Source organism: Oryzias melastigma, linkage group LG8 (assembly GCF_002922805.2).
Source record: "Oryzias melastigma strain HK-1 linkage group LG8, ASM292280v2, whole genome shotgun sequence".
In the NCBI taxonomy this organism is placed as follows: Eukaryota; Metazoa; Chordata; class Actinopteri; order Beloniformes; family Adrianichthyidae; genus Oryzias; species Oryzias melastigma.
Window position 1 is genome coordinate 25,050,970 of NC_050519.1, and position 23,154 is coordinate 25,074,123.

Below are 23,154 nucleotides of genomic sequence, written 5' to 3' on the forward strand. Positions count from 1 at the left end.
ATTTTAATCGCCTGACAGCTCTAAAAAAAACAAAATGATTTCTGATGATTTGTTCTCTTTCAGAAGAAAAATGACACACAGAGACATGTTAGAAACTAAAAACAGGATTTTCATCAGAGGGGTCCTTATAGACAAATGTGTTGGACTTAAGGGAATCAGTATTGTGAAAAAAAGCTGACTGAATTGAGTTTATTATGTTGTAGTTAGAAGTAAACCATTTTCTTTAGGTGATGTCACTCTTACTCGCCCCAGTTCTCCTGTCAGTCGATGACTGATCTATAAATATAAGATAACCCTTTTTTTTACAGCACTGGAAACAATATCTGAATGAATTAATAAGACAATTTTATTAAGCCACAAACAACAAAACAGTCTAAATACGGTTTAAAATGTTGGAAGTTATGTTAAAGACATTTTGTTTATGTTGCTAAAACCAAGAAAAAGTTCATCTTCTAAAAGGTATTTTCACTTACAGTTTAAACACCATATAAATAAAACATATCTAGTTTGCATCCATTTAGGTCAAAGAATTTGACTAAAGTGTTAGATTAATCTCTGATGTATCGATTCGTCAAGCATGTATTGAGATGAGTATTGTATCATAGGGGAGGACAAGTTACACGGAAGTTTATATTGTTTCTCAGAAATGATTGAGTGAGTGCACGTGAGCTGTGATTGGCCGGTTCAGGGTGTGGTTTAGCTTCAGTTTGAAAACTGGGATGGGCCGGGATGGGCCGGGTACGGTCCCATTGAGGATGTGGTTGCATATCTTGGTTGAAGGATGAGCAGAAAGACCAGAAGAGGGCGACACTTGAGAACTGTTCAAGCCTAGCTCAGTTGTGGTTCCTTCTTTTCCTCCTTTCTTTTCATCAGTCTTGCATTTTTTCAGGCCACAGATGTAAACGATAACAGGATTTAATATTACATTTTGATTTTTCATTACTGTGTTGGGAATCAAACTGATGCAAACAGGCATTCAGAACGAGGAGCCAAGGTTTTTAGTGTCCTTGCAGCTGTGCTCGTCTTCATCAGGACATGTTTTTCTCTTATCAAAGTATCCAGAGTGATCATCGGGGAGCTGAAACACTTCCTGGAGGTCCCAGGCCAGGAGTAAACAAATTAAAGCACGATGGCCGTGTCCAGCTCTTTCACTCTTTGAGTTTAACAGACTGTAACACTAGTGGCAGCCACAAAAACACGCCTTTAATCATCACAAATTTAGTTCTAATATAATGAAAATACATGATTAAAAAAGAAAAGTTCCTTACCGCAGAAACACGTTCAACACAAAGCAAAAATCAAAGGATCCGTGAGCCACTTTGAAGGTCCATGAATGAAAACAGGATCAGTAATTCACGACTTTAAACTCTGGAAACAGAGGAAATGAGACAGGACGAAATAATGAGACAGGACAAGAAATAATGAGACAGGACGAAATAATGAGACAGGACGAAATAATGAGACAGGACAAGAGATAATGAGACAGGACAAGAAATAATGAGACAGGACAAGAAATAATGAGACAGGACAAGAAATAATGAGACAGGACAAGAAATAATGAGACAGGACAAGAGATAATGAGACAGGACGAAATAATGAGACAGGACAAGAAATAATGAGACAGGACTAATATTTAAAGAATGCAAAAATGTGTTAAAAAATAAAAAACATACATAAATATGATTATGCCTGAATGTCCTGAACAATGTCCTGGTCTGGGTGCTTGGCAGGTTGCCCGATGGGCGGATTCCCTCTGCGGCCCCGTGGCGGGTGTAGGGGGGTCTGCACTGCTGCTGCCTCGGTGGGGGTCTTGGTGTTTTCTTATGTCGTTGATAATTATTATAGTTATTATCTTGACTACATCAGCATTTTTCTAAGTAAATTAGGTGTCATTTACGTTTTTGCAATTGCCTTTCTTGTTACATCCTTGATCAGAAATTTGACCCTCACAATGACACCCCCCAAAAACATCGTAGCGATCGAAATCCTGAAAAAAATATAAGGCCAAAAGTTTTTATAGGGCTTAAAATGTTTCAAGATCCACTAACAAAACTAAAACACATCGTGGATTTCCAAAAGAAGTTTAGAAATTATTATGGGATGGCCACAAGACCTTAGGTTCATCCAGTGGCAAAGTGTGAAATTTGGCAATTTTGACAAGATAACTTTAGTTCAAGTCGTTGTCACAAAGTTTCACACACATGCTGTCAGCTTATACCAACGTTTTGTTGACCTTTGACCTTGGAAGGTTTTTCAATGCAAACACCTTTATTAAAAAGAAGTCACAAACCGAATTCAAGCAATACATGTTTGAAAAGAGGAAAGGCAGAAGCAAATGCTGATTTAAGACTATCCCTGAATGTCTTTTCCAGTAAATCAAATCATTTACAATATATAAATCTAAACAATACAACATGGCAGTAATGCTCAATTATTTCTCTTTTCACTTGTAAATCCTATAAACTGATACCCATAATTACCATTTTACAATCAAAAATTGTTTAAATCACAGTTTTTGTTCATCCATCTTATATTTTTACAACAGTTTCTCTTTCAATAGTAAATAGTTTGATGTCCAAACATTGCATTAACACTTCCTAATGGTTCAAAATATTGGTTGTTTAAAAATTCCAAATCCCCTCAGTGAATAATCTCCGTCCATATGTCTAAATTGTTTCTGAATATTATCGGGTAATACTTTGTTAGCTGTATTTTACTTAAGACACAAGTAATGCGTCTACATTTTGAAAATTTAAAGATAACGTTTTGAAAATGAAATATCAAATGCTATTTTCTTATCATTTTAATTAAATTACAGAATGAGCGGTGTCGAACAAGAAAAAGAAAAGCTGTTCAGAGAATTACTTTTTCATTTAAGAGACAAGTGATGCAGGTGCATTTTGAAAATGAAAAAGCATTTCCAGACATGTATTTTGAATTATGAGTCACAAACGCTTCCATAGTGTAGCAGCTGCCCTAAGCAGCGAGGTCGGGGGTCAGAGGGCAGATGTGGGTAGCACCTTCGGGCCTCACAGTTCCTCTTGGAGCTTTAATATTATTGCAGCTATTATACTGTTATTGGTAACTGTTTTTTCTCTTAATGTGCTTAACGGTTTTAAACTCCAATGTCTCTGCAGTCAGACAAAACTATATCAATCTTTGGTTTCACAGCAGTTTTGACTGCTTTGTGTACGTGCATGTTTTTGATTTCAATGGGTTCTTGCTAAGCACTTTCAGATGCACACGGTGAATGTTTGAACGTGTGAATGTTTACTTCAGACCGACGTCTTCCTCTCTTAACTCTCTGTGAACACAAGTGAACGCACCAAAAAGAACACAAGTCTTTAGGAGCTCTGCTCATTTCTGATTTATATTGTCCATGTTTAAGATTCAGTTAAATATTTTAAATACTGCAGTCAATTTCAGAAAGGAAAATGCTTCTAGTTAATTGTTGTTGTAAGAAGAAAGATAGTTTTGAGGTAAAATGGGATAGAAGACCAACTTATAAAAATCAAAATGCAGACACACAATTTTTCTAAACATTTATTTAAACAACACTTTACTATGGAAAAAAACAGCTCAGTTGCTTCATGAAGACACAACAGGCATTGTGACTGTGAGGACCTGGGAAGAGAGAAGGGAACGCGATCATTAAACTAGTCATTGGTCTCGTTTGCTTCACAGTGACCTATTTTTGGCCTCGTGTACCTGAGTCTGGGTGTTGAACTGTGCCACTGCGTTTTCCTGATCAACAAGAAAGGGGTGGAAGATGTCGAGCTGGAAGAGGGAGGGCCGAGCGGTGAGCACCAGTCGGTCCTCGCCAACATCCAGAAGCAGCGAGCGAGACGACCGCTGCAGAGGAGAGATTTTTTATACCTTTGAATTATCTTTCTGAAGGTTTTTCAACTCTTGATTTCCAAACAATAGCAGAATATTATTTCATTTCCCAAATATGTCAGTGTTGAAAGCTATAATGGCATTCTGGTAGCTTTTTGGACTATTTTGGCAATAATTTAGGGTTTTTTAGGCTAATTTGGAGTTTAGCTAATATTTCAGCTACATGCTAGCTGTTTCAGCTAATTTGGGATATTTTTCAATTTTTTAGGCTAATATAGAATTTAGCTAAAAATTTAGCTGCATACAAGCTATTTTGGCTAATTTAGGTTTTTTTGTGGCTATTTTGGAGTTTAGCTAATATTTCAGCTACATGCTAGCTGTTTCGGCTAACTTAAGCTTTTTTTAATTTGCAAATTTAGTATTTAACTAATATTTTAGCTGGCTATCAGCTTCAGTGATTTCAGCTATCAGCTTCAGCATCTTCAGCAGCCAAATTTAGCCAACAGCATTCACACTAGCATTATCACAGGTAATGCTAGTGTGAACATAACTAGTTTTTAGTCAATGTTGGTTAAGATGTGTGTTTTACATCCACTTTAGGCATGACCAGATTAGTCGACTGATCTAAAAAATTAAATCTGTGATTAGTCGACTATTAAAATAATCATTTATGGGAGCTCTATTCGTAAATCATTTCCATTTTCATTGGACTTCCTCTTTACTCTGGTTTCAATAGTTTTGTATAGTTTTTTAAGGTATTAAAACAGTCAGAGCTCGTTCGTCTGAGATTTTCTCACATGCTACACAATGCTACCTTTATGTAGGATCAAAAGTCTTCAATTGAGAGTGGTTCTCTTTACCTAATCATTTTTAAATCTATTTCCCTGGATTCAGGTCATCATTCAATACAATGACAATGAAGGTGATATTTTAAAATTAGTTACATAACTCCAATTATTTATTACCATTTATATTAGTCCTCCAACTGATACTGTTTAGTCTAATCTGACACATTGTCTCTTGTCACTAGAGACAGGTCATTTCAAGAACCTGGATTTGTGGATCCTCTGTTGAACGTGTGGATGATCTCCTGCCATCATCTCTTCATTTATAATTATGGGTTGTTATAACTTAAGTTGTTGAGTAAATTCTACTTTTATGAACATTTTTTTAAAACATAATGTACTTATGGTTATGAGTTATGACTACATATTTCATTAAGTAAACTTTACTAGCATCATTTCCTATTGACAAATGTATTAACTCATTGTTTTAAGTTCATTGAAATAAACTTGTCTAGTTTTGTATATGTAAAAACTTTAAAAAATTTTGTGTAATCTGTTTCTACCTTCTGTTCTAGTAAACTCAACTAACCCGGGTTAAGAGTATACATCTATTAGTTAATTTCTGACTTAATGTTTCTGAGTGTCTTTCAAAGACCGTAAACATGTACAAAGACCATTCCTTAACATCACATTTGCAGATATGATGGATAAGAGCAGTTTGTGAAGATAATGAGTCCATGCTAAGGACAGGTTATGGACTGAGAGGTCTTACCACTCCAGGGAGCTCTATCTCTGCTATGAGGTTCTCAGGGTCTCCAGTAGGGGGCTCCACCAGCAGCCTGAACTTTGGTCTGAGTGCAGAAGAAGACTTTCATGAGTTCTAAATTAAATCAAGTATAACAATTATTTTACACAAATCACATGGATACAGTGGCCGACACAGCTCACATGCAAAAGACACGACAACGACAAAAGCCACAAACCAATAACAAAAACTGATGACGGGGTGGGCGATATGACGATATAAAACCGTCTTACGATCTCCAAAGCTGACGATCTGTAATTTTTGAGAGATCATTTTATCACGATCTTCTATGAAAAGCTGCAAGAGTGAAAAGGCAAAAGCTTGTCGACTACCTGTAATTTTAAATCCGAGCTGCTCCTCCCCCTCACCTGTGTTTTTTCTTGTAATCAATGACATATATTACTGGATTGGAATTCACGTTACATACGGCGTGACCATAGACTGTATAAGAATAACTGGACAGAGCAAACCCCCCTACTTCCGTGTTCCATATAGGAAGTACCACTGGGTTGCAAAAAGGCCAAAGTCCCATTGACTTCCATTGAGAAACAGACAGTTATTTCTCAGTCATTTTATATGTCAGAATAATCATTCTTCCTCTGCTGCTTTCTGATTAACTTCTTTTTTCTAATCCTGATTTTTTTAAAGATTTTGTCCCATTATCACAAGTTATTAGAGTTATAAATTGACCAATCAGATGGCTCAATAAGCGTTTGTGGGTCTGACGTCGACCGTCTGGGGGGTTTGATTGACAGATGACAGGTAGCCAATGGGAGCAGACTTCATCAATGGGTCCGTGAAGACCTTTTAACACCTACTTTACAATTCAACAATGTACCAATCATTGTCCTACTGTTGTTTTCCTCAATGGAATGTACCGATGCAGCAGTTTGAAACAACAAGAGGAGCATGCTGTCGACATTTTTAGATGAGGATTTACTCTGTAGAAATAGATTTCACTCTGAGGTTATGTGCTTTGGACTTTTTTCTTTGTTTAACGTTCGTTTTTCTTTATTTCACTGTTTTGGTTGTAGCTTATAAATTCTAAGTTGCATATATGCGCATAAAATCACCAAACAAAGTTTCATCTTCTTCACTTTTCTAGCTTCTGCCTGAATTAGACGCAGCCGTCTGAGGAGCGCGAGACAAACTTGAAAGGACCTGGTCTTATTTTCAAACAGAAAAAAGATCCAGCTGTTCACTTGTTAGGATGGTTATTTATTTGAAAAACCGCTGAACGCGCTTCTCACGTGCATCTGATCAGACTGTAACCTGGCTGCACGTGAAGTGACAGCCCGCGAGGGGATCAGCAGCGTCACCCAAATGCTCCTTTTATCTCGACAAAAAGGAATAAATGTAAGTAAATCCAAAAGGACCGCTGACAGAATCAAATGTTGGAATGGTTCTCCCTCAAAGGCTTTAACAATGACTTGTACAATCAGCCCAGTCTCAGTAAAATGCGTACATATTCCACGATTTGAGAAATACCGTGTATAATATACGCCAAAACCGGTTTTTGCGTGCATATAATACGCGCGGTCCTAAACGTGTTAAAATGTGTTTTCCACGTTTGACACGTCCCCTGGTGGAGGCGTGAGCATCACAGACAGCCACACAAACGAACAATTTGCTTTTCTAATCCAAACCATAACCGTAATCCTAACCTTAACCAGGAACGACGTCATTTAGAAAAGAACCGGAGGATTTCTGACCACGTGATCAAAACGAAACCTAAAAAGTCATGTTTATTGTACGTATATTATCTACCATTGCGTATCATATGCACGCAAAAAGCGTGTTTGGCGTATATTATACACGGTATTTCAGAGTGCAAAGTCGTGGAATATGTACACATTTTACTGAGAGTGTGTTGCAGCAATTCTCCCGAGCCGCCGTTATTGAAGCTGTTTACATCCGCGGTCTCGTGGTCGAGGCGTGGAAAGAGGCAGACGGTTGCAACAAACTCACTCCTGATTGGCGACAGTACTTCCTGTAGATTCCATGACTGAGCTATGACTCCAACCAATCGCTGAAGATTGTTTGCAAATGGCGGTATCCCTTTCAGGAATTGACGGTGAAAGCGGCGGCCGACTTTCGCGAGGGGAGGAAGTAATGCATTTCCAATGGGGGACCTCATTGCTCGATCTGTCTGGCGTGACAGACACGCGCCACCATTATGGATCGAGACTTCTTGAGTAATGAATGACGGAGGTCCGAAAAAGTAACAAAAGGAGATGCAGTGTTTTACAATCAACATCAAAAACCTTGACAACAAAATAATCCGATGGAGAGGAATCATCACAGGACAGGAATCACATTTTAATAGAGAGAAATCAGGCTGGGAACCGTGAACTGTGCGCTAAAGTGGGTGCTAGCAACTCATGAGAGACATGCTAGTTTGGTTCTTCAGTGTATGTTTTTATTAATGTTTCGTGTTTTTAAACATAGCGGGTGTTAATCGCACGTATTTACGTTCAACCAGCACAAATACTGATAGTAATTCATGTTGGAAACACGTAAAATGTTCGGTCAAGATGCACGTTGCTGCATTGTTTTGCTAGCTCGTAGCTAGCTACTGTGAGAGCCTAAATCTTATTGTCGGTCGCACTTTTTAAAATTTTTTTGTCTTTCTAAGAAGTGTAAGTGAGTTCGCACATAATTTCATTAAATCCGTGGCGTCACTGTTGAGCTTTTTTCTTGGTCGTACGGACCGGAGTAAGCCCAGATAGAATAAGCAGCGCTAACGCTTATGCTAGCTTTCTGTTTCTGTGCAACATTTACTGCTATTATCTCTGTGTTTTGAATCTTAACAGTTTCAGATGTATTTGATGTTATCATCCAAGTTTAAACATGTTTTTGTATCAGTTAAAGATGCTAGCTGGAGCCTTTTTCTCAAAGTACAATGAAATCGTCTATTTGAAGGTAAATTGTGAAGCAATTGAGATTTATTTAGCATGTATGTAATCCTAAAATAGTAAAAGTTTTAGTTTCATTTGAAAAATGTGGTAAAGGGTGTTTTTATTATTTTTATTATTTAGCACTTTGAGATGTTTTTAATAGGGAAAGGACTAAACTTCATCAGTCATTCATGCTATAAACTTCATCAGTCTCCCTCATTTCTGGTCTTGGGTGACAATCATTTACAAGCTCTGTTTTATGGATTTTAGCACAAAGGAAAAATTAAAACTCACTGATATTTAGAAGCTGTTCATTTGACAGTAATGCATTACCTGTAGCAGTAGAAGGTGCAATTCTTGCAATAATTACAGATTAATCTTAATAGATAACTATTTAATTTGAATAAATATTTGTTCAAAATGTGTTTACTTCTTTCAACTAAAATCATTATAATTACATTTTTGTCAATTTGAATTTATTTTAAAGAAATCGTTATAAAATCGAAATCGTGAAATAAAGTTGAAAAAAATCCTGATTTTCTTTTTTTGCCATATCGCCCAGCCCTAATCTGAAGCATGACGACAAAAGCCAAAACACGCAGACAAAAGCCACAACACGACAACAAAAATCGGAAGAATGATGACAAAAGGCACAACACAACGACAAATGACACAAAACTACGACAAAATCAGAAGAATGACGTGAATTAACGTGTTGGTTGTTCGTAAAATCAAGGGTCCCCAAACTCCAGGCTGCTAAACCAGAACCAGTCCAGTACCGGGATGTAGAGCGCACCGGTACCCTAACCCAGTACTGGCACTCTAACCGCAACCAGGTACCGGGCCCGGTTGGCCCCCAGTACCACGTCTGGTACTGTTTCAGGTCTGGTACCACATCCAGTACCATTTCCGGTACCGGTACCAGGTTTGGATATGAGGTTTGTAAAATCAAAGGTCCTCATCCTTCAGGACACGGTACAGGTTGAGGTACCGGATGCGGACTGGCTCTTGGGATGCGTCCAGTACTGGTACCCAAATCCAGTACTGGTACTGGCCACATCCCAAGGACCACTCCCAATTTCCAGACGCAGACTGGTAATTGGGAGTGGTCCAGTACTGGTACCCAAACCCGGTACTGGAAGCAATTTTGTGGAGTGACAAGTACCAAATCCAGTTACCGGTCCAGTACCAGTACTTAAACCTGGTACTGGAAATGTTCCAAGGGCCACTCCTAAGCACCAGACGTGGACTGGCACATGGGTTGAGTCAAGTGCCCGTACCCAAACCTGGTACTTGTACTGGACATAATTTTGTGGTGCGTCCAGTACCGGTTCCCAAACCCAGATCTGGTTCTGGACACATCTCAAGAATCTGTCCGCGTCCTGTTCGGCATCCGGTACCACGTCCTGAGGGTGGTGGACCTTTGATTTTACGAGCAGCCAGAACATCAAAAAACTACAGATTTGGGACACTCAAAACGTCAACTCTTGATGCAGAGAGGTCCCTAACCAAAAGTCAATAAGAGTTGAGGATCAGAATAAGTTGGTAGAAAAAAAACAGTCTAGAAAAGATTGTGGATACATCACAAGAACATAGAAAAACTGAAGAAATCTCTGGATGCTGTTGACAAGGCTTGTGGTTTTAGACAGCACCGTAACACATAGACTAACTAGTGTTTGTTTCAAAGAAGATAGTAAATGACTCGCAGATCAGGAAGTATCAAACATTTCAGACATCTGTCCGTGCTTGAAAACATGTCAGGAAAGTTTCAGAAATCTGGACCTTTGATGCCCAGACACCTCCAAACTATTTTCAAAAAGGAAGTGGTCATGCGGTTGCTACGTAAAGTTTCTAGAAGAGTCCGTTCTCACCTTTTACAGCTGGCAGTAGAGCCCTCCCTGCAGAAAAAAGGCAGGATTTAGAAAACAATTCTCCACGTCAACCCTCGCTGTTGTACGTACGCACTGGGGCTGCAGAACTTGAATGATTGGTCTGCTTTTAGTGCGAATGTTCTGCTCGCTCAATGAACCCAGGAACTTCCGGTTCTTCAGCACTTTCCAGTCTGCAGAAAATCAAACCTGGAGTGACTGATGTGCTTCCAGCATGACCACTAAACCACAACCAGACTCACCTCTGCTCAGCTCCAGCTGATATTTGTTCTCTAAACCCTCTGCAGACACTAAGATGACAAACTGCTGGAACAAAGGATCTTCCTGAAACACAGAAGAATTCACTTCAGGAAGAAGAAACATTTTCATCAGAAGTTGTTTTGCAAAATGTGCCAAAGGAAAATTTTAGATAACATTCATAATATACATGATTATTTGCACATTTATGCACCACTCACACATAAACAAACACCAACAGTATCTCACAAAAATGAGTAGATCTCTCACATTTCTGCAAAGATTTATTTATATCTTTTCAAGACAACACTGTCAAAATTACACTTTGACACAATGAGAAGTAGCCAATGTCCATCCTGTATAGCAAGAATTACTTAAGAATTACTCGTAATACAGACATTCACACTAGCATTATCACAGGAAATGTTATATATCTAGTTCATAATTATGTTAAAAAGTTTTAAAATGTAGTTTTAGAGTGTTCAATAAATGTTTATCCTGTTCGGCTCGTGACCTAAGGTGTGTTTTGGATTTTGGCCCCTTGTGCGATTGGGTTTGACACCCCTGCTCTAGGCCACAGGAAAATTGCCAACACACTGAAACTCTGCTGCAGCACAGTGGCCAAGACCATCCAGACGTTTACAAAGACAGATTTGACTCAGAACAAGCCTCACCGTGGTCAGTTAAAGAAGTTGAGGTCTTGTTCTCAGCGTCACATCCGAAGGTGGTCTTTAAAACACAGATGTATGAGTGCTTTGAGTTTTTTTGGGATGGGGTCAACCTGTCAGAGCTCCGACCAAACACCTCATGATGTATCAAATTGGTCTACATACTTTCTTCCCAGAGGATCGCCTTTTCTGAAGATGACACACAAAAAATTCCAGTTTGCTAAAGACAAGCAGACTAAGGACATGAACTATGATATATTTGGTTAAAACAGTGTCAAGTGTGCGCGGCATCAACCAGGTCAGGAGTTCAAGACAAGTGTGTGGTGGCTACAGTCAAGCATGGTGTTGGTAGAGTCATGGTCTGGAGCTGCATAAGTGCTGCTGCCATTGGGAGGCTACAGTTCATTGAGGTAAACGTGAACGGTTCATGAACTGAGACATACTGAAACAGGGCAGAATTCCAGCATGATAATGACCCCAAACACGCTTTCAAGATGAACACTGCCTTGCTAAAGAGACTGAGGGTAAATGTCTCCAGATCTAAACTCGATTGAACATCCTTGGGGTGTCCTAAAACAGAAGGTGGAGGAGCATGGGGTCTCAAATGTACACCAACTCTGTGATGTCATCATGGAGGAGTGGACTTGGACTCCAGTGGCAGCCTGTTAGGTTCTGGTGAACTCCACACCCAGGAGACTTAAGTGACAATAATGGTGGACTCACAACATATTGACATGAAGGATTTTCACTTAAGGGTTTGGCTATTGATGCATATATTGTGATTTATTTTGAAGTAAAAGTACATTTACACTGCTACACTGACTGCCGTTATTGTGTCAAAAATTAACTTCTGGAGTGTTGTCCCATGATAATACTTAAATAAATATCTGCAGAAATATAAGGGGTGTACTCACTTTTGTGAGATACTGTATGTACACACACATATAAACATGAACACACATGTGCAAACACACACAGACCTATATACACAAACGTGCACACAGCACAAATAAGCACACAGACTTATACACACATACATATACAGACATGTGCATGCATGTACACAAAAACGTCTGTGCATATACACATATATACACATTTGTGCATACACACATATATACTGTACACATGCATGCACAAAATCAAATGCGAATACACACTAGAGCTGCCACGATTAGTTGACTAATCGACGACTAATCGACTATTAAAATAGTCGACAACTAATTTAATAGTCGATTAGTCGTTACTTTATATTAGAGTCAGAGTGTAGTAAAGTTGAAAGTTATAATGGTATTACGCTAACTTTTTAGAATATTCTGGCATTTATTTAGGCAATTATGGAATTTGGCTAATATTTCAGCTACATGCTAGCTATTTTGGCTAGTTTCTGATTTTTTTTCAGTATTTTAGGCTAATTTGGAGTTTAGCTAGTACTGCAGCTGCACGCTAGCTGTAGTGGCTTTCTTAGGCTTTTTTCAGTCTTTTAAACTGTTTTGGATTTGGCTCATTTTTAATTTTTTTAGGCTAATTTAGAGTTTAGCTAATATTTCAGCTGCATACTAGCTGTTTTAGCTAACTTGAGCTTTTTTTCAGTCTTCTAGGCTGTTTTGGAATCTAGCTAATATTTCAGCTGGCTATCAGCTTCAACGATTTCAGCTATCTACTTTTTTAAGCTAACTATTTCAGCATCTTCAGCTATTGTCACTGGCATCTTAAGCGGCCAACAGCATTCATACTAGCATTATCGCAGGTAATGAAATATGTCTAGGTGTCTGTTTGTTAAAGGCCAATGATGTGTGTTCTACATCTGCACGCACACATACATATGTGCACACACGTAAACACACACGTGCACACATACTAAAACAGACATATACAAACACTTGCACACACACACACCACCACACACACACAGGTGTGCGCACACACCTGGCACTTCTGGAAGAAATCCTGGTTGATGACAACATCATAGGCGGTGCAACTCTGAGAGCCTGAAACCGAAATGTTGGATTCAGACAAAAACTACTGAGAATAGAAACAGATTCAGAATAATCAGATAAAAAAGCGTCTAAGGCATGAAGCAGATTTAAACACGGTTCACAAAAGCTCAGTGACACCAGGGCCTCTAGCAGTGCTGCAGATAAGATGTGTTTACATTTACTTCCTGTGGACCCACACCACTTTAGCCTTAAACTCGCAGTTACAGTTAGTCCTAATTTGCTGCCTGGAATCCATTAAAGACCTCCTTTGGATCGCAGAAAGTTTCTCACAGATGACAGGATTGCACAATTTCACATTACACAACTCTTTTTACACCAGAGTCCCACTCATTACTCCTATCAAAATTCAGGAGTTCAAAAACATTAATCCCCAGACTGTCACAGACAGATGTTTGCTCTGTTCTGTCCTTTGGGTCAGGATGGAGATTGGCCTCTTTACTGCTTATATTGTATTTTTTTATTTCATAAAAAGGCACATTTATAGTAAATTACAACATTCATCTCCCTGGCTCCAGCAGGGACAACAGCACTGAGGGAGATGTTTATTTTAAGCTAGATTTCTATCTTTACTTTACTGAACAGTTGCAGATTAGAGTAATTGCTTTTTTGGCCAGAGACAAAACACTTACGGGTACATGGGTTATTACAAAAAATCCAGTCCAGTCCCCATACACCAGGGTTCTCTAACCTGCAGCTATAGATCTACATGGCTCTTTATCTCTCCTTGACCAACATAAAATAAGTGATGGAGACTGCTGATCCAGACATGTCGACCGTCAGAGTCAGCAGCTCCTGATAATGTCTGTATAACCAAAACTACCTAAAGGTACCAAATAAACAAAGCCTGAAAACTAAGACTACCAAGATCCAAACTAAAATAACAAAACCCAGCAGAGTAAGACTGCTGAGGAGAAAGAGGAGAAAGAACAAAATAAATAAATAAAACTGCAATTTTCTTAAAATAAGGATGACTTAATTATCATTTATTTAATATAAATGAATAAATGTATAAACTGATGTCTGAGGTTCACATAGATGATAAACTCTGTAGGTTTTTACATCCTGTTGACCTGAAGACGTCTTGTTTGTTCAACTCTACCTCCAGAATGAACAGATTTTATATGGAAAGAAAAAGTTTGGTAAAAAGTTTGATCATTTATTAGATAAAAGCAACATTGGTTACCAGCTGTTCAGACCTATACAGTCAATGGGAGGATCCGATCAGGAATATGCTCAGACTAGGGCTGCCACGATTAGTCAATTAGTCACAACTATGCCATTAAAATAGTCAGTCGTTTTTTTTTCTTTTTCTAAATTTCAAAATTACGATGTGCACTTTCTAATGCCACGTCTGCCATCCTCTTTGACACACATGCACAGTAATGTTAATCTTGTCAGCAGTTTTGCTATTGGAAGATTCAGGTACTATAATAACACACCAACAGAGCTTGAAAGTAGGAAACCAAAAAAATTAGAAAAAAGAGTCCAATGCAATATCTGCAAGGCAGAACTTCTAGTTCCATGGCAGCACTACGGCGATGCATGAACACCTGAAGAGGACGCGTGATGTGACTGAATATGATCACGGTGAAGCGAGAACATCGTCTAACAATAGCAGCACAACTTTAGTTATACTTGAGCCAGTCAGAGCAAAACTTTATCTTTTGTGAAAAAAATGTTTTGTTTTATTTCAGATGCCGACCTCATTTGATTTAAGTCTTGTTTTAATGCCAGAAACTAATGAAGGAATAAAGCTTCATGATTCATTAAAGGTTTAATTAACTGTCTTTCTTTTTAGTTAACATATAGCTTAAACTCTTCAAGTTTAAAGCTAATGTTGGTTAAGATGAGTGTTTTACATCCAGTTTATTCATGACCCGACAACTCAGCTAATCAAAGAATGACTATTAAAATAATTACTTGTGCCAGCCCTAAAGCAGAAACACTGTACATTAGTATACAGTCTGTCATGTGTTTGACAAAGTCATGAAATCTCTTCTCCACATCCTCTGGGGGAGCGGGGAGCTGCAGACACAGCTGCATTCAGGAACTATTTGGTGGTTTAAACCCCAATCTGATAAAGTCCCACTCCAACTAGATGTATATATTTATATTATCACATGTAAAAAACGCTCCAAGTGGTTTTCAATTTTGATGATGCAGTTTTTAGCTAAAATAAAAAAACTTGTATTTTCTTAGGACATATTTTCTGCAGAGCAGCAGGAGATTATCAGAAGCTCCCCTTAGTTATAAGTCGGACTGTTGTTCATAATCTCCACCACTAGCTTACAGCCAATCAAAACCCCAACTTAACATTAGCAGCACAACAAAAACGAAGCTATCCGGCCGTACACTTTTGATCCAGGGTCCAGCTCAGACGAGGAAAACTAAGATGTTCATGGATCTATTTGGTTTGGGTGATTTATCTGTTTCCATGCATCAGAATGGAGCAGAGCACAGAAACTTTGGCCCGGCGAACAGCATGTCTGTATTAGGGATGTCCCGATCCGATCACGTGATCAAAAATCGGACCCAATCACGTGGTTGATGACTCGATCGATATCGGATGTTGTCCCCCGATCAGTATTGGATATTTCATTTATTCCTATTATAATCAGCGCTTTATATTTCAAGTTTATTATTCTGGATAAATACTAAACTGGAAGTCTGCAATAACAGATCTCAAAATGTTGATGCCATAAAACACAGCAGAATACAGCAGCAGTTTAAACAGGAGGCTAACATAAACAATTCAGTCAAGCTAGCTAGATGATCACAGATTCAGACTTCAGGGACCAATAACTCTTTTGAAAACACTTTAAACTGACAGCAAGTGTCTCTGTTGGTTTGTCTTAATGTAAACAACAACCTGTAAAAGGCATTTCAACAGAAAATACGGGTTTTTGTTTAATGTGAAGCTCTTCGTGCTGCTGACAGACAGACGGCTACACAGCAGCTGCTAACTGCTAAATCTGTGACTCTGTGATTTAACTCCTTAAGACCCGAGCTGTTCTTTGATATGTCTGTTTTATTTCTCTGACAGAGAAATAAAAGTTAAAATGTGATGCCTTAAGAGCTTAAAAAAAGAATCACATAATCACGTTTTAAATGTCTTACAAAAGTATCGGATCAGGACTCGGTATCGGCAAATACACAAAATCAAACGACTGGGAATCGGATCGGGCCCAAAAAAACCTGATCGGGACATCCCTAATTTTGATCTGCCTCTGATCCATCACAATTTGAATAAAGAAAATAAATATGTCCACCATCATTAGGAAAGAAATACTACAAGACCAGATGTCAAAAACACCAAAAACACGATTTTCATTGGTGTGGGTCTTTAATGCTGAGTGTCAAACAGGAAGGCTTTGGGTCCCATTTTTAAAGTCTTCCCTATTTGAACTTATGACCTACCACTCTCGGGGCGGACACTCCCCCACTATCCCACCGGCTTGTATCGAGGTACAGCGAGACTCTCCTGAGGGTGAAGCCTCAGTGAGGCTCCACCTCAGTTCTTCCTTCTGTTTGCATGTAGCAGCTGCGTCTTTGCTCGGGTTAAGTACCGTTATCCATCTCAATGTGCGGCTCGCCGAGGCTCATGGGAACTCTGTAGCCACTCGGGTCCTCGGACTGCAGCAGATCCACCAGCGCCTCTCGGGACAGTTCTGGAGGAGGCGGGACCGAGCCGGACTGACAGATGTTGATGAAGACTTTCTCCTTTCCGGGCTCCGTGAAAGTCTTCACACACATACCTGGCAGGAAGGCCGGAGACGAAGCAAACAGAGAACAAGAGCCGATGCACAGATGAGCCTTTATGAAGGATTGTTTGTGTCAGTGTTTTGTTTTTAGCCAAGTGTTTTCAGCTGCCAAAGCTTGAAAGTGCTTCCTTTATAAATAAAGTTTGATTGAATTATGTCCCAAAGCTCACCAGGCAGAGGTCGGATGGATTTGGAGTCGGAGGTTGGCGTCTGGAGCTTCCCCATCGTCTGCAAAGATTATATGGACATTTTTAACAAGGACAAAAATCAGATCAAAGCTTTAAAAACAGCCCAGAAAGATGTGATCAATAAAACACTTCACTGCCAGAAGATGGATGCCAGAAAAGTAAACCAAATCAACAAACTGATCTGAAACTTTAACTGAGTAACAAACTCAAAACTTCAAGACACGAGTTGATACATGTTTGTTGATTTGATGGGACATCTGAAATAAATCCACTCGCAGAACCTCTGCTCTGCTTCCAGGAAAACTTTCAACCTCAAAACACAACTTTCACACGTGTTCACTGTAAAATCTAATCCCTGCGAAGATTTCAAACTGTTTTCTTTTTTAGACATTCAAGACATTTTACCAGATGTGAAGTGGTTTTGTCTTCTCTTTGTTCTACAACTTTTCAAGCTCTTTTCAAAATCAACACAGTGGAAAATAGTCTCATTAAATTAGGAAATTATTTATAAGATGAGTCTAAATCATTTTGCTCCCAACTCCTAACAAAAGAAAAACTCGATTAAAAGCTTAAAACAACTCAAATGTGCGTTAGTTAGCTACGGAGTCCCACAGGGCTCTGTTCTAGGGCCCATCCTGCTCATGCTTTACATGCTGCCTGTAGGAAAGATAATCAGGAAGCACAGTATATTTTCAATGTTATGCGGATGATACACAGTAGTATTTATCCATTAAACCAAACCAGAATGACCACAAAGAGAAACTTCATTTAAAGTTCAATAAAAACTGGCATTCGTCGTTTTTACTTATTTATTTTGAAAAAAGATTGACCAAACTGTTAACAGATCTTCTCATTTTGTTCTAAAATAAGTCATTTATACTTCTTACACTAGTTTTTTGTTATTAGCTGTGGTCTTATGCTCGAGATGTCCTTGATTGGATCAAAGATCAGATTAGGTCGGATTAGAATAGAACTTTATTCTAGATTTTGATATATTTTATGAGGTTCTTGTAGAGTGAAAATTACTTTCTACATGAACATATTATTTTGCTACTTTCTAGAGATATTCTTTGTAACATCAGTGTTATTTCCTAGTTTTAGGCGACATCTGTTAGCAGTGTTTTTTTTTTTTCTGTGAAGAAGACATTGGGAGCAGCCTCACTTCCACTGATGCATCGGGAAAACCTTTAACTCTGTACAGTGATGCAACTCTGTCGTCACAACACGGCAAAAAAGATTCAATCAGGAGTTTCAATCTAACAAAGACAAGGAAAGGAAATGATCAGACGTAAGTATTAGGAGCTATAAAGTCTGTTATTAATAGGGCTGTCAAATTATTACGTTAATCGTAATGAATTAACTGCAGACTTTTTAGCATCTTGTTTTATTTTTTTTATAATGTTGTCTCATGTCTGCGTCCGACGGTTGCTTCCTCTGTTAAGTCTGATAATGCACACCTGGAAGAGTATTATCACGCTCCTACCATGGTCATTTATGAAAACAATAAACATTAAAATGACATGGATCTCCTTTTTTTAATTGTTTATTTAATTTTTATACAAACTGAATATTTTACATCTGACAGTGGAGTAATTCTGATAGTAAACTCAAGAGAGGGCTATAGAAAAAAAAGATAAAAACCCTGCCTAAAATATAAATGTGAAAATCAGTAAAAAAATTAAACTAAATTAAACTTGCAAACAAACTGGGTTCCATTGAGCCTTTCAAATACAGAGTTGCGTCAGGATGGGCATCCAGCGTAAAAGCTCTGCCAAACCACTGATGCCGTTTCACTGTGCCAAAAGGTGAACAACAACAAACATTCGTGACCATAAGAATTTTAAGTTAACCTCCCTTTCACTCTTGAAAATTTCACAATGTCACTGCCAGTGTGCAAAATACAAACATATGTCCAAAAATCTTTTTCTGCATTGGCTGCTTTTCCTTTACTCCCCCCAGTGCAGGGGTCCCCAAGCTTTCTCCTGTGGGGGCCACATAACTGTTCTTCTCTCATGGGGGCCCGGGTCGGTTTGAAGGCAAGCAGAAAATTATAACAATTACAAGGTGTCTTCAAGCACATTTTAACAATCCCCTTCTGAGAAAATAAATCTTAAACATTCCAAAACTTAAACCACTAAATAGGGACTCCTCTTCCGTCATGGGACAGCTGCAGCTCCTCACACAAGAGGCTCTTCTTAGCAATCTGGACCTCTAGAGATGATCTTTAGGTCATTTTGCTGGTTTTTAACTCATTAATAACTTTATAAACATATGCATAGAATTCATAACTAAAGTAAAAAAAAGTTTTTTTATACTTTTAAGTGTACAATCTGTTAAAGATTTTATTTTCCTACCAGGTAAAATGTACAAAAAAAAAGATAAAAATAAAAATCACCATCCAAAATACTCATTATAATGTTCAAAAAGAAAAGAAAAGAATGAAGAAGGTTTGTAATCCTGGTAAAGGTTGGCATTTAGAAATAACACACATCTGTTCTTTGTGAAGCTGATTTGATTCTGTCAGTAATGATCGGTTCTGGAGAAAGTTGTTCTCAGGGTTCTGCACAGGTTGGTTCTGGAGTCAGTTCTGTTTGAAATTCTTTTCTTGAAGATTCTAAATTCTGACTATCAATATCAGTGAAATTGTTCCAGATTTCTCTTCTTTTTCCAGAGTCACTCCTTTTTTCAGTTTCCTGTTTTTTGTGATGAGATTTTCACACACACATACATACATACATGCACACGCGTGTGCGGGCGTGCACTCAACACACGGCTCTGTGCTCTCATGATCTCTGCATAACTAGTTTTGATCTGACTTGTGTGACTCGAGCAGAGAGAAGAGAGGATTCGTGACACTCCTTGATAAAATGAGCAGCTGGGGAAACAAACCGAAAGTGAAATTTATATTCCCTCAGATATTGAGAGGAGCTCCGTTCTAAAAATAACCTGTGACAGTTAAACCCGTGAATTAAGATTATAGATGTTAAACTCCTCACTACACACTTTCTCCACTTTTCTCAGACAGACATTGTTATTTTTAAATCCAGGATTATAGAATAAAGACAACGATCTGATCGCTTTAATAGATTTATGTGGGTCTGAAGAACTGCACGTTTGTGCAGGAAACATGCACAGAGGAGATTGACGAGATCTCCAGCCAATCAGGACGCAGAACAAGTTGTGCTGTTTAAAAAGAAGCAGCTGCATGATCGCACTGAGAGCAGGAGAACTGCCATGTGGAGAGAGAAGACTGTGTTCTCTTCTATTTCACAGGGATTTGGGAGTGTTCACATAGAGGCACAGACTGACAGTGTTTGGGGGCTGGGCCGTATCCGGCCCGTGGGCCATAGTTTGAGGACCCCTGCCCTAGAGGCCGAATTGCGCATTGCGGTCATTTCTTTACAGAACCAGAACTGGCCTGAGGGAATGGGATAGAAACTTGCTTTCTTTCCCAACATCCTTATATTTTTCTCTCTTCATGACTGGGCCGGATTAAACCATCTGGCGGGCCGGATATGGCCCACGGGCCGTATGCTTGACAACTCTTTTGTACCGTTATGCTGTTGTAATAAACTGGACATGATGGTTTTTTAGTTTGCGTTTGTTTGTTTTTTTAATTAATATTTGAGATTGAAATTCTATCCTTAGGTTGGAATTCTGATATAACAAACAAAATAAAATCCTAAATCCACTTTTTAAATTATATTTTGATCTCTAACTGGACCGCAATGTCACAAATAAAGATTAAAAAATACCTCAAAATTGGGTTTTTCAAAGCAATGATTAGGCCAAAAATATTTGCAATTAAAATAGATTACGTATAATTAATTGCATGACAGCACTAGTTAATATATTAACAGTATTATTAAAAAGTCTAACTTTATATGATATTAATCTGTTCGAGAAAAATATTTCAGCTTTATGCCCTTTTGACTAAGATAAAATGTTTTTTTTTTATTATTGATGCCTTTATTAGTCCAATATATTGGTTTACAAAATTATATTTAAAAAAAATGGACCTAATAATGTGAAATGTGTCATGTCCTGTGATAAAAACTTCAACGTGAGATTTTAATCTCATTGAATTTGGTTGAAATCTTATATCTACAAAACATTATTTCATCCAAATAAAACCTGAGACCAAAATTTCTGCTCATGTTTTCTTCTCCTTGCTATTCAGTTCATATAAAACTGTAAAGTATTAAAGTTTTTTTTTAAGTTTCCTATTTTAAAAAATAAATAACTAAATGATAAGTAATAATTGCCTGGTGTCAGTTGATTTATGGAAAAGGAAAGATGATTTTTGAGTCTTAAACTGCAATATAATACAAATATGTTTTTGTCATAAACAAATTAGATCTACTTTCAATTAGTATACGATTCATCTGTTAATATTGATGTTTATTATTATAAGCAAACAAGAACATAATGTTTGATTTTAATGTTAGGATTATACAGTTTTAAAGTAAAAAAATAAAGTGATTTACTGGAATTCACCTGAACATTATTTCATAGATAACAAAAAATGAAAACCTGCTGCTGATGTGGGTTTAAAACTGTATTACCCTAGATGCATCTCAATGAACAAAAAGAGGATTTTTAGTGTGGTTTACCACCAAAATTGTAAAATATATTTAGATTAAAAATGATGGAAACAAAAATGAAAATGGGACAGAGAAACAAAACTTATATTGTCTGCCCCTTCTAACAAATCAATCAGTAAAAAATAAAAACACAGAGCATTCTGACGATTTGGTTTAGAATAAGAGAAGTTTGGGAGATATTACGCGGATGATAGAAAGCAGTCTTAGGAACCTGATGTGACTGAGCTTCAAAGCTAAGGTCTCCATCTAAGTCTGTTAAAAGGACTTTAAAGGAGTGGGAGGAAGCAAACGTGTACAATTCCATCTCTTTTATGCTTGACTTTTCTTTATATATATATATTATTATTATCTGGGTAACTTTTGTTCATTTAAAAAAAAATAGACTTGGTATAAATGTAAGCTATTGTAAAACCATTTTATGTAAGCATGAAAATAACTGATAACCAAACAAATAAAAAACAAACATCTGAAACTGTAAAGCCCAAAAAGTTTTTTTTTTTTTTTGTAGATTAAAAATGTTAACTTTGTAGATTTTTTATCTTTCTTGGGGGAGATAGAGGTGTGACAACAGGTGATTATGATGTTAAAACTTAACTTCAAACATCAGAAGTTTACTTATTTCAGATCTCCCTATGCAGTTTGTTGAGAAGTAAACAATAACACGTGCATGGGGGAACAGGTAAACAAAAGTTACCTGCAACAACAGCTGCTGATAAAGTTCCTCCTGCTGCTGTAGCTCCAGCTCAGAGTTGAGAAGCGATGAATCGGTCATGTTCGGTCCAGTTCTACAGCAAAACAGAATCAATGGAGACGGATGATGAGCTTCACCTGTTTGATACTTTTAGCATGTTTAGTAGATACGTTTTAATAGAACTGTAAACGAGCACACCTTTAAATCCTCAAACTATCCCAGTTCATAAAAATAATCATTCATATACATAATAATAAAAAATATATACAAATATTTACTGGTGTAAATTAGCGGAAGTCATGCAAACATGCATACATGCTAACTCACTACTGCATTAGCTGCTCACTGCAGGTTAGCTTAGCTTCTACCTACGTACAAAACACCCTTTATATTTAGTCTTTTACGTTCTACTCCGTATGTTCTCTTCTTTAAATAAGTCCACTCTCCGCATTACAAGACATTTCCTTAAAATAAACGTCTGCTTACAGTTTATGCCAGCACGCTAACTCCCAGAGACCTCTTTTAATTTGAAAAGTAATGGACGGAAGTTCCACAACTGTGTTCCGACTTCACCTTTTCAAAATAAAACTCATACGAAATTCTTTTAATGTTTTAGACCAGTGTTCTGCAACATTCCACACTCGAAGGACCATTCGGGTCCATTTCTTACCGACAACAACCCAGCATCGAGCCACAAAGTCTGCCTTTACCCTTTGGAAAAGAAGACGCGGATTTCTATAAATGTAACTTTCAAAATAAAATACTTTTTTTCACATGGGTATCAAACTCAAT

The 23,154-nt window shown here is 37.9% G+C and overlaps 1 protein-coding gene across 3 annotated transcripts; it reads right to left on the reverse strand.

Annotated features, from left to right (window-relative positions):
- Positions 1-3,530: 3,530 nt before the first annotated feature.
- pih1d1 (PIH1 domain containing 1) lies at positions 3,531-22,946 on the reverse strand. 3 transcript variants are annotated; one of them, XM_024261504.2, is made up of 11 exons: positions 22,849-22,946; positions 22,366-22,456; positions 17,050-17,107; positions 16,685-16,873; positions 13,048-13,109; positions 10,456-10,537; positions 10,290-10,386; positions 10,196-10,222; positions 5,395-5,473; positions 3,709-3,852; positions 3,531-3,624 (listed from the first exon to the last, which is right to left on the reverse strand). In XM_024261504.2, exons 2-11 carry the CDS (start codon positions 22,441-22,443, stop codon positions 3,589-3,591), a joined length of 852 nt encoding a protein of 283 aa, XP_024117272.1. In that variant the 5' UTR covers positions 22,444-22,456; positions 22,849-22,946; the 3' UTR covers positions 3,531-3,588. The 3 variants fall into 3 exon arrangements, with proteins under 3 accessions (XP_024117272.1, XP_024117271.1, XP_024117273.1); XM_024261503.1 differs by having other exon boundaries at positions 22,767-22,850; XM_024261505.1 differs by lacking the exon at positions 22,849-22,946 and adding an exon at positions 22,561-22,700.
- Positions 22,947-23,154: the final 208 nt, after the last annotated feature.

What these genes read in the sequence shown, in the direction of transcription:
- pih1d1 (XM_024261503.1), bottom strand. Translation starts at nt 22,813, where the DNA reads ATGCGGAGAGTGGACTTATTTAAAGAAGAGAACATACGGAGTAGAAC. An exon ending in GAGAACATACGGAGTAGAAC is followed by an intron (nt 22,457 to 22,766) that starts GTAAAAGACTAA and finishes GTTTTGCTGTAG; the next exon opens with AACTGGACCGAACATGACCG. An exon ending in ATCCATCCGACCTCTGCCTG is followed by an intron (nt 16,874 to 17,049) that starts GTGAGCTTTGGG and finishes CCTTCCTGCCAG; the next exon opens with GTATGTGTGTGAAGACTTTC.